The following is an 11,827-nucleotide window of genomic DNA, read 5'->3' as shown; positions in this document are numbered from 1 at the left end:
ACACACACACACACACACACACACACACACACACAAAGGAGCCTTTATTGGACAATTTATGTTAATGGATGGCAGCATTTATGCATGCACCGTGGATATGGACACACAAACACCCACACACAAACATACTGCTTATTATCTGAATGCAGCCATTAGTCTCTGGAAGAGTTGTGCATCGAGGGGTTTGTCACTGGAGGCCTGCGCGGTTTTAGCTAGCAGTCCTTCAGGGACTGAAACACAACAAGCCAGCTTTTTGGAGTGTCAGCTTGTATCCATGGGAACATCCCCAGCATGACCCACATCTACGTCGTCCAAGAGACGAGATGAGAAAATGTTCCCGAGCTGACAAGAATGATGAGGGGATGAGGGGTGGAAATAGCCACGCAACGGATTTATGACGGGTGTGGCTGTGATGACTACAAACATCATCATCAAACTAACAACAACAATCATCCCCTGCTGGAAGTGATTAGTCTGCCGCAGCAGCGCACACAGCTCACCGGTCAATACATTTAAAACTCTGAATGCATTCTTCATCAGTCACATCTGTTGACTCATAATATACATGCTGTGGGGTCAACATAAGTTACACCTCCTGGTGATGTTATAGTCGCCGATGCCCTTAAAGGAAACCTATTATGCTTTTCCTAATTTTCTGTCACATAGATATATTGTTACTATGGTGGATGCACAATAGATCAAGCTGCAGACTGACCTACACATTCAGCGTTAAGCAATTTTTTTCTGGTCTTGGATCTGTGTGATGTCAGTAACAGGACATACCTTTAAGCTCTCATCTCAGGCACAGAAGCCCCACCCACCTGATGTTCAAACCTTCAGTTTACAAGGGTCAACCAATCACAAGAAAGCCAGCTTAAAGTGGGAGGGGCTAAAATGCTTAGTAAAGGATAAATATGATTATTTAGATTTTTGTTCCACTCGCTGTGTGTTTATACACCACTCTGCTTTTAATTACTACTTATTATTTATCTCTGGCTTTCTTCCACAGCGGTTCTTTGTCCTGTCCCCCTCCACTCACCCCCGAGCCAGTCGTGGCAGATAACTTCCCTTCCCTTAATGGCTATGCCAGAGTTTTCTTCCTGTTAGAGGGGAGTTTTTCCTTCATGCTGTCGCCAAAGCACTTGCTCATCATTGCGGTCTTTGCTGTGTTATTTTATAACATACTTCAGAACATAAAGCACCCTGAGGTCACTGTTGCTGTGATTTGACGCTATACAAATAAAACTGAATTTAGTCTAATAGAGTCATGCAAAAGAGATTTCATTGTTTTAAAAAAGGAAACTACCTTTTATATACATGAAAGTAAGTTAATACTGAGAATCACCATGACTTTTTTTCATCAGCACAAAAAATATTATTGCCAGCTAAACATCCTGAATATCTATGAGTCGATATGAACTGTTAGATGATTTAACAGTGCTGTTTGCTAACTATAGACAAAAACACATGTTTTTAAATATTGGGCCATTTTGCTTCTATTATCTTTCTTTTTTGGAAAAATGAAGTTAAAAAGTTCATTTAACCCAATTTTGTCACTTGTACGTATGTAATTTAATACTTACTTAATAGGAATATATTTGCATATTTAAACATAAACTTTCTGAACACTTAATTACTTTAATTTGAACTTATTTAATGTAAGTAATTAACTGAGGAAACATTACCATTTTTAAACATAACTTTTCAGAAAACTTTTAATACAAAAACCATCTCTGTTAATGTGATTAAACCTAAAGCCTGATTATCTCCTCAGGCAATTCTAATTATTATAGTAAATAAAATACAAAGTGTATTTAATGTTTTTATTTCACCTGTTGGGGCACATGCTGTGTTTCATGGTAATTATGCGGCCTTCGCTCCGTGTAGGTCATTTTGAATGACATTGTAACGCTGCTGCATAATTATGCCGTCCTTGTAGGACAGCTGAGGGTGACTTGATAAATTGAGCCATACTCAAGTGTAATTAGATCTTTAAAACTGCAGTTTAATGAGACGACACAAGACTGGTGAATCGGAAAGCTTCGTTTTTAATATGACAGAAATGTTATAGAAGAAATGTCTTTTATTCTGTTCAATAATTGACAAAATATTAGCCTTGTTTGTTCAAAACACTCATCAGTTAGCTACTGGCTAATTACTCTCCCTATTTTTCTCCTTGCAGAGGTGCAAATAAGAGTCCAGGTGTTCGACAACAGCGACCTGTCCCAGTTGGCAGACGCTCAGGTGGAAGTACACGGTAACCAGACCCTGTTGGCGTCCAGCCGTGCTGGCAAGGATGGCGTGGTGAGGGTCAACTTCCTGTACCGTGCCGGAACATGGGTCATTATTACAGCCTCCAAACAAGACTACGTCACCAACTCTGTGCCCTGGCACTCCAGCCGCATCCCACGTAAGTCCAGCGTATTTTACGACTTGTTTGCTTTTTTCTCTACTTGGCAAGTACCGTAACGGTAAAGTATAGAAACATTAGATGCTATGTCCATCTTTTATATACATCCAGTAGATAATAAAACCTAAAAAGTATAAAAAGTATTTTTTACCTGTTGACCTACCTCATCCATTTTAAGGTTACCCCCATGGCTGCGCTTGGCTTCGATACTGCTGTGATTAAGATGGAAGCAGCATTTCTGTTGCATAAAGCCTGGTAGTGCCACAGCTCAGGTTTTTTTAGAACAGGATCACAGGATCTCTTGTTTTTAATTGTGGGAATAAAAAAATGTCTTTTTTGTTTTGTCGCTGGAGTTTTCAAATCTCAGTCGGGCCTGTCGATGAGGACGAGGAGACTGGATTTAAAAACTGCGTCATGTGTAATTCACCCACAGAATCCAGTTTTTTCTCCTTTAGCCTTGAGGTTATGGAGCTGCTTTTGCCTAGATGATGGTTATTTTTATTATTTTGAGTCGTAAAACAAACTCTGTCTCAGCAGTGTTCCTGCACCTGTGAAATCTGCTGATTTCGTTTTCCTCGTCTTGTAGTGTATGCAGCAGTCAGCCTGTACCTGCTCGTTCAGAGGCCGGGAACTCTTATTCTGTACGATGACGTCCTGCAGGTGCTCTCTGGGTCTCCAGGTAAAAACAGTCTCTAAAAAAAGCCTCATGCAGAACATATTTAATATAATATAGACTCATTAGAAAACGATAGTCCTGTTGTGGTGATTTGGATTGTTCAGTTTGGCCATTTGAGTTTTTATTTTTTATTTTTCAATACCAGAATTATTGCAAATCATCACAATCTCGCAATCTCGTTGCCTTTTAAATGGTTGTTTTGAATTGGTTCTGCACCCACTCCCAATCAGTTGCTGTCTTGAAAGCAATCTTGGTGTGTCAAATTAGCAATAAAATTCAGTAAGAAGAGACGGCCGGATATCAATTTGTGTTTGAAAGGAGGCAAGTTGCTAATTACATGCAATCTGTTTGTGACATTTTGGTGATTAACTGCAACAAAATGCGGAAAATAGCAAATCTGTTGCACAGAAGTTCACACTAACTGGCTTATGTTCAGAGTTCAGCCTGAAACTCAAAGATCTGAAACAGAAATGTAGAAATGAATCCACAGACAGCGATGCCGTTGCTTCAGGGGCAATTTAACTGCACAATTACAATGGTGCTCGACAGCCTCATGTCAGGTTTCCTGGGTCGTTGACCCGGTATTTTCAGTTCATATTCACTGTTTATCTTCCGTATGTTCCACTTCCTGTTTTATTGTGTTAGCCCTAGTCTGTGTGCATTATGTTCTAGTTATCTTCCCATTTATCATTAGTCAGATTGAGTCCAGCTGTTTACTCACCTGCCCCTAATCACTCATCATTTAGCCTGTGTATTTAAGTCCCTCAGTTTCATCAGTTCATTGTCTTGTCATTGACGTTGTCACTGCTGTTTCTGTGTGTGTTTTCAGTTCAGTCAGTCAATATTTGTTCATCCAGCCTATAATAAACACCGTGGTAATCCTTCATAAATCAATGTCCTGCGTTTGGGTCATCTCTTCCTCGCACCTCGCACGACACCTCTGACACCTCACCTGTGTAGGAATATAACCAGAATACAACCAACTGGCAACCAGATGAGATAAGATAAAGATAAGATAACCTTTATTAGTCCCACACGTGGGAAATTTGTTTTGTCACAGCAGGAAGTGGACAGTGCAAAAGTTATATAGCAAAAATTAGAATACAATACAAATAATATACTGTACACAACTGTACAGAATAGAATAAAATAAAATATTATATACAGTAGAATAAAATAGAATAAAATATACAATAAGATAAAAATAGGATACAAATTCGATATACAACTGAGTAAAAATACTACTTTGTATTGAGAGTGGACAGGTTGAGGGCGTTGCACATTAAACTTCTGGGTGAACATTTGGTCACCACAACTATTGTGATCAATTACTGAGCATGAAACAGTTCAGTGGTTCCTGTTTTTACCCTGCTGTGACTGAGCCGTTACACAACAGCAGAGCTCTGAGACTGTACTGTATTCCCTCCACACCCTGTATAAATGAAATCCCTGGATCCCAGCAGGGATTTTGATCAGGTTTGTTTTCTTTTTCCTAATTTTACTTACTTCAGTGCGAAGTAATGCATATTTGTGAACATGTAACCAGTTTTTCTTGTCTATGGTTAAACAGTTACTGGATCCAGAGTTGGATCCACTCCAAAAATTAACCACTTCTGAGTTGTAGCAGTCTCCATCTTTCAAGAAATTTTGTGGCAAATCCTCCATAATCCTGCTAATAATGAGATAAACAAACAAACAGATAAGCCATAATTAAGGATTCACACCCCTCTCCACAACCTTAAGCCTAGAAGAGCTGTGCGTTATTATTACAAATATAGCTCAGTCGCAGCCGCCTCCGTACGGCTGTGATGCACTCACACATATATCGTTACACCTTTTTGAGCTTTAGAAACAAACACGGTGGTTGTAGGCGTGATAGACTGTGAGGAGGGGGATTGTTTCTTTTTCAGGGGCTCGTAACCAGCCGCTGGTGCAGCTCCAGAGGAAGTCCATTCAGCTGCCATCCAGCTCCAACTACACAGCACTCACTGCTGTGCTGACCACAGCCAGGAGCCAGTATGAAATCGGGGGATTCCCCTTCCTGCTGGGCCAAGAGACCAACAGCTCAGGTCAGTGTCAGTCTGTCAAACTGATGTTACAGTGTGGTCCAAGTTTCTGTGCCTTTCTGGATCATCTGAGGAGGTTTCATTTCTAGGTCTTTCCAATAAAATTTTGCACCGCAGTTTGCATGGATATTTTAGTGTGCTTTAGAAATAGTTGTCCCAGATCTGACTATAAGCTTGCTGTAAATAAATTGCTGCTACTTTGCTAAGTTATTGTCATTTATAGTCACTCGTATACCACCATCTGGTAGCAAAATGAAGATCAGAGTTATTATTCTGTTCATTTTTAGCTGTTTGTGTTTGTGCCTCACCACCAATACAGGTGCAGAAACTGGGTGGATGGACTTGACGGCGCTGGCAGTGGTCAGCATTCAGCTTTTTGATAAAGATGGCAGCGTGATCCGCGTTTCAGATCCGATCCACATCTCTGTGCCGCTGCCATCAGACACCCGAAACAGGATGGCCACGAGTGTGCCCGCTTGGCTGTATCAGCCAAAGACGGGTAAGCTGTGTGCTAAAACTTACAAATAGTCTTTTATTAATGTAAACTATGTATGTATGACTGTACTTAGAGGCTGCTGATCATTTTCTTTCCTCCAGGGCTGTGGGTTCGGAACGGGACGGGCTACATCAAAAAGGACGGGACGCAGTTTGTCTGGAACGTCGTGGTTCCTCAGATGGGATACTGGTTGGCTGCCTTTCCGACGTCTTCAGGTATTGAAAATGAAATGGCTGTTATTGGTAAAATGTTAACTGGTGACTCTTCATGTGCCTTTTTACTGCTGTGGAAACACAGATAACAAGAAGCTGGAGAAGCCTTTACTATAAGATTCACTTTATCGTCCCTGAGGAACTCAATAATAAATCAATAAACAAGGTGATTTTGTAGGACAAGGTTAAATAGCCTTGAGTTTGAAGCATTGATCGTATGAAAAATGATAGCTTCCTTAAACTTGCATCCGTTTTTAATAGCCACCAGGGGGTGACTCCTCCGGCTGAAACAGACACCAAGATGGTGACAGCAAAACCAATGGGTGGCGTCATGTAGCTATTATCAGCTGAACCAAGTTCCTGATTATTTCATGATCAATGTAAATCAAATTCTTTCCTCCTCACTCACTTTACAGACAAACTAGCAGTTGTTTGGACAGCATAATAGGGAGCTGACATGCTATGAATGAATCTGAGTTAACTTTTGCAATGATGTCTTGCAGGTTTAGGTTTGTCTCATCCAGGCTTGAGGGATATCACCACCTACCACACTCTGTTCCTGCTCTCCATCCTGGGATCGCTGGCCCTGTTGGTGCTCATCCTGCTCTGTGTGCTGCTCTACTACTGCAGGTGTGGGGAGCATAGGTCCAGGTCTCACTTTTAGGTTTCTATTTGTAGCAAAACGTGGGTTTATTTTAGTCCTGCAAAGCCTATTTTTTTCTACTATCAATAAATTAGGACCACACCCACCTGCTGTTTATGAGGGGTGACCAATTATAAGGAAAATAGCTTACCAGAGGACGGGCTTGTTCTACACATCCAAAACAGCTTATTTTAAATGTGGGCTTAATTAAGGTCCGAAGAAAGCTTATTTTGAGCAAAGATACTCCAGTAGACATGTTTCCTTTTTTTTTACTATAAAATAACATATGAAAAACTAATTAAAAGTTTACTGTGTACAATAAGCATTCATACTTTATTTGAAATGGAACTTTGACAAATTAAGGGAGCTATTGAGTACTGCAGTACACAAATAGTCCACCAGAGGGCAAGAAACATGCGTCAGATAGTGTACCTGTTTTTTCCAGCGATGTACTGATCTTGCCTATGATAAAGGTCTTAAAAACTGGCTTTATGGGGTTCCTCCTTCATTAGACAGTTTTTGAAATCCCTCCCCTTTTTTGCAGCTGTTTTGCTTCCTTCTGACTTTCAGTTTTTGTTTATCTTTCAGACGGAAGTGTCTGAAACCACGTCGACAGCAAGGCAAACCTCACACGTCCAATCTAAACGGTGCTAAGAGAGACCAGGGCACATCCACGTCACGGCTAAATCTGATCTGTGGAGGCCATGTCGAATCAGGCCCCTCCAATGACAAATCTGACTTGTCGCCATCGCGAGACTACCAGAGTTCAAGGGAGGATTTAACTAAGCATGTTCCAGCCCACATGCTACGACACGCAAAGGGTAAAAATGCGTCAGGTTCCCAACGGGGTGAAAGCTTCCCCATGAAGGTTACACGTGCCACAGAGACCAACAACTTGGACAGCCCTTTGCTGCATGACGACTACAACCGGAACTACAGCCCCAAAGACAACAAGGAGTCCGACTATCACAGACACCACAACGCCAACGACAATCGAGGGTACTCCTCCGATCCCCCGTCCCCACCTCGCTTCCAAGGCTACGTCCCAAGCCAGTCCGACAAGCCTCCGGATTATTCCGCAGCAGCAGCAGACAGCCTTGCCCGACCTACTTCCCTCAACACCCAACCAGGTCAGATCATCTTTTGCAGCTCCATTGACCAGATGAAGGAGAACATGTACCGTAGCATGGTGCCAACCCTGGTTATCCCCGCCCACTACATGCGCCTGCCATCTGAGTTTTCTGGCAAAGATGGCAAGGACCAGAAGGATCACGACAAAGATGGCACACAGATGGGAGGGGGCCAGCAGCACCATCACCACCACTCCCAGAAACAAGGCCAGCAGCAGCAACAGCAAGGAGGATCTCAAGGCGACGACTCTGAAGAACCGAGCTGGGCATCTGACTCATCCGGGGGACCTGTGACCATCCCAGTGCTATTCAACGATTCCACCATGGCTCAAATGAACGGGGAACTGCAAGCTCTGACAGAGAAGAAGCTCCTGGAACTTGGAGTTAAACAACACCCGAGGGCGTGGTTCATCTCTCTTGATGGTCGAGCTAATGCTCACGTGCGCCACTCCTACATAGATGTTGGGAATGACCTCAGTGGCGGTGGTGGATTCGGAGGTGGCTCCAGCAGCACTCCACGGGATGTCAACCTGGAACCGCCTCTGGAGGCCCAAGAGCGAAAATCAGCTGGAAATAGAAAGGGAAAAGATGAGCGCTGGGGGACGGGAGGACGGAAGGGCCACGGTGTTAGCAGCAGCGGCGGGAAGAGTTACTCCAAGCTGGCCTACCCTGACCACAGCGAGCCCAGCAGCAGTGAGGGACGTCCCGTCTCTCCCGAGGAGAACTCCCTAACCCCTCTTCTGGACGAAGGCCCGTCCTCCCGAGGATCCACCATCCCTAGAAGAGGACGCAGCCGCGTGAACAGCAGCCGCAGCAGCAACAGCGAGAACCGCCGCGACTCCATGACCAGTCCAGAGGATGATTCCGAGGACAAAGATGAGAACAAGAAGAGCCCCTGGCAGAAGATCGAAGACAGGCCTCTGATGGTCTTCCACCCCAGGAAGTGAGCTTTTTGAATGAACACTGGAACTATAACAGCCTTGTGAAAGAGGAGTCTTTCACATCACCGAGAGGGAGGTCACAATAAGCACAGCCACTGCTTCACCAATCCATATCCAGGTTGTTGTTTGACCTTTGTGTTTGCCAGTTACTCTCGTAGCCTCACTGTCAGTTAATCCCTCTGGTTTCCACTGAGTTGTAGATTGAAATCTGTCCAGTTTATTGTGAACCCCGTCTCCTATCACCTGTCACTGAACCATGGTCTGAGCCATTGCACATACTGACTGTGGAAATAGCCATTTTATAGAGCAAAATATAAGAATAGAGCACTTGCTAATAATTTGATAACTTATTGATTGATACTTACAGAGTATTTGGAAGTGGATGGCATTTTTTATGGGACTGATGGGAATTCTTGGCAAATTAGGTTTTTTTTCCCTGGACTAATTCTACCCAGATGCTCACAATAACTGTAGAAGATGTGAGCTTCTTTTTTCTTCTCTACTCCGAAACAGCTTCCCTGTCTGAGGAAGTTGTGAAAGTTTGTCATTGAGCTCTTGTGAACAGATTACAGAAATATTATAAAGTCCAACGTGCAACTTGCATTTTGCTCCTTCAGGGATGTTCTTGATTTCCTCTTCCTCCTGTACTGTGTTCATGTGTTGTAATTACTTACTCAAATAGTAATGATTTGAACTGTTCAGCATCATCTCCATCTTCTCTGTAATATCACAGTGATTTACTGTACAATTTTGCCAAAAGTACGCATTTCTGCCTTTCTTCTCTTGGTGAGAGTTTTGGCCAGCAGAGACTTTGTTGCATTTGGGTCATTCCAGTAAAAATCAGTCAGTGCCTCCCACCTGACCCTGTTTGAATCAGCAGATTTTTTATACAACAACTTTAGCATCTGTAATAAAGAAATGTAAGGTTTCACCTTAATACTGTGGATATTTTTACAGTTATAAGCCCTCAAAATACCTAAGAGTGGTTTAAAATTCAGCTCTTTTTAATTCACATTAAAGCTCTGTTAAAAACTTCAATTTCACACCCACTCTGTCCCAACCCAAAGGGTCTCAGGACGAGTGGATGCTCTGAGTATAGGTCAACATATGAGAACACTTGCGCTGAACAAAAGTAATGGCCAAAGAAAATTTGGAGACCCTCAAGGATTTTGAAAAACTTCTTTAGAACCTAAAATTTTTGGATAAATGTGATTTATCAAAATGATTAAACACAGTATGTGAGCACCAATGTCATTTCTCTGGTGAAATATTAGAGTTGTTTATGTAAAATCTGTGTTCATCAAAAGCAACATTATGGCTTTTAGACTGTGACACTTGGAGATGGTGTAACATTGATTTGCTCACAGTTTCTAACATTTATGATGTTAAAAACTCAAGTAAAACCCTGTGTACTTTGAGGGCCTTTAACTTGGACAGTATTCATAGAATGAAGGTAAAAATTTGCATGGCCTCATTAAATTTGAGGGGGGGAGCCGTGGAAGCTTCTGAGGGGGTCAGGTGGGATTTTTATTAATTTTTTTCAGATTGGGCTGATTTTATATGGAATGACCCATTTATCTTGTGTAAATACATGCCCAGATATTTGAAAGACCATTTGGTATAGGAAGGTTGCATGCATATGAATGTATGAAATAAACAGAAGGCACCAAAAGCCCTCCCCTACAAGTTCCTGCTAGACAACCCCTAAACGCCAAGAAACAAGCGTAGTTCCAAACCGCTTTTACTTGAAGACTTACTATTTCTGAAATATCCTACTGAGATCAGCGGGGGTTGCCTGTAGACAGAGCCTGAACCACTTCTCTCCTGTAAGTGCCTTCTTTCACATAGGATCGAGTGATAGGCATGCCGGTCCCTTTTTAAAATGCAGTCAGCGGTCACCTAAACTCACTGTCGAGATCGGCAGGCACTGATAAGCACACTGCATTGCGGTAACAACAACAGCAACACGCGTCACTCTGGGGAGCATGCCTGCCAAAACAGACAACTTTTCTTGCGGCTATTCCGTCCTTGGATATCTTAATTTCTTGTATCTATCCTCTTTTTTCACGGAACCTGTAAATGGTATGATCTATATGAGATTTTATGTGTATACAATGTGCATGTTAAATGTAGAATAGGGTGTTTTTAATGATTTTTTTTTTAACTATTATTATTGATAACAAGGATGTTTGGCACAAAATGATGCATTGGACTGTGTTGCCAAATGAACTTCATGAAGATACACTGACTTTTCCCTTAATCCAGTTCTAACGAAATTCACTTCCGGTCGTAAATGTTTACAACGATAACATACTGACCAACACGCTCCTGCTGTTACTAGCATCACCACTGCCTATTCAACAACTGTGAACTTAGCGAGGCTGACGGCTGTTTTGTTGGTGGTTTTTGCAGAGTAATGGGTTGCTTATGAAGGGAAAACGGCTGTATAAAAGTCATGCTGACATGTTGGTCCTTTGTACCATTCGCTTGCTGTTCATAAATAAGCCTGTGTCAGTAGCCTATGGAACAAGCTGAAAATGTGATGTAAATCAAAGTCTGAAGAATAGCACAACCATGAATCGAATCCTGCTAAAATGTTGCGCCCACTGCTGTAAGTGTACTTTTATTTTTTTGAACCAGATATGGAAAGTATTGAGTTGTGCAATCGTGGCTTTTCTTGCTTGTTTATGTTTTGCTAATGAAGTGTTTTCTCAGATTTGGTGAACGATTTGACACCGAATCCCTGAGAGGAAACTTCAAATCTGGCAACCTACCGCGCTGGATGTTTTTGATAGTTAAGAGCATCAAGAGGACTGAGCTGTAGGCCTTCATCCTGTGCAGTAAATCATCGGCTTCATTCACCTGGTCAGTTGTTTGTAAACTGTAAATTGATTCAACTTTCTGTACATGAGACAAAATAGAAATAAATTTGTTCCCACGGTCTGTCTGTGTTTGGGATTTTATTTTAAAAAACCACATCAAAACTAGCCTCTAATTAGGTCAAAAGTCCATGAAGAAAAATAGCAAACTCAAGCTGTTGGAAAAGTGAATGTAGCAGAACAAATAGATGGCAAATAGATGTTCCACCAAAGGATACTGAGGGCAATCAAGGAGAGAGGAAACAGCTGGAGGAAAAGAAACAGCTGAAATGAATCAAGATCAAAGATACAATTAAAGGAAATCTAAATACAAGACACAAAACACAACTCACTGCCAAACTAAATCAGGAAGCAGGCAAAAAACCTGACAAGAA

General features: G+C 42.0%; 1 protein-coding gene across 1 annotated transcript in view; it reads left to right on the top strand.

Moving 5' to 3' along the window:
• LOC102308330 (protein FAM171A2) overlaps positions 1 to 11,517 on the top strand; it is a 14,048-nt gene extending 2,531 nt beyond the window's left edge. Inside the window, exons 2-8 of the mRNA XM_005913777.3 lie at positions 2,183 to 2,410; positions 2,997 to 3,089; positions 4,997 to 5,155; positions 5,472 to 5,651; positions 5,750 to 5,863; positions 6,364 to 6,490; positions 7,092 to 11,517. Of these exons, the coding sequence (XP_005913839.1) occupies positions 2,183 to 2,410; positions 2,997 to 3,089; positions 4,997 to 5,155; positions 5,472 to 5,651; positions 5,750 to 5,863; positions 6,364 to 6,490; positions 7,092 to 8,580 (2,390 nt within the window). The 3' untranslated portion in view covers positions 8,581 to 11,517. The remainder of the gene's footprint in view (positions 1 to 2,182; positions 2,411 to 2,996; positions 3,090 to 4,996; positions 5,156 to 5,471; positions 5,652 to 5,749; positions 5,864 to 6,363; positions 6,491 to 7,091) is intronic.
• The last annotated feature ends 310 nt before the right edge of the window (positions 11,518 to 11,827 follow it).

This window comes from Haplochromis burtoni, unplaced genomic scaffold (assembly GCF_018398535.1).
Source record: "Haplochromis burtoni strain Fernald_Lab_line unplaced genomic scaffold, NCSU_Asbu1 Contig_6, whole genome shotgun sequence".
Taxonomy (NCBI): Eukaryota; Metazoa; Chordata; class Actinopteri; order Cichliformes; family Cichlidae; genus Haplochromis; species Haplochromis burtoni.
This window is presented reverse-complemented; position numbering and strand designations above follow the sequence as displayed.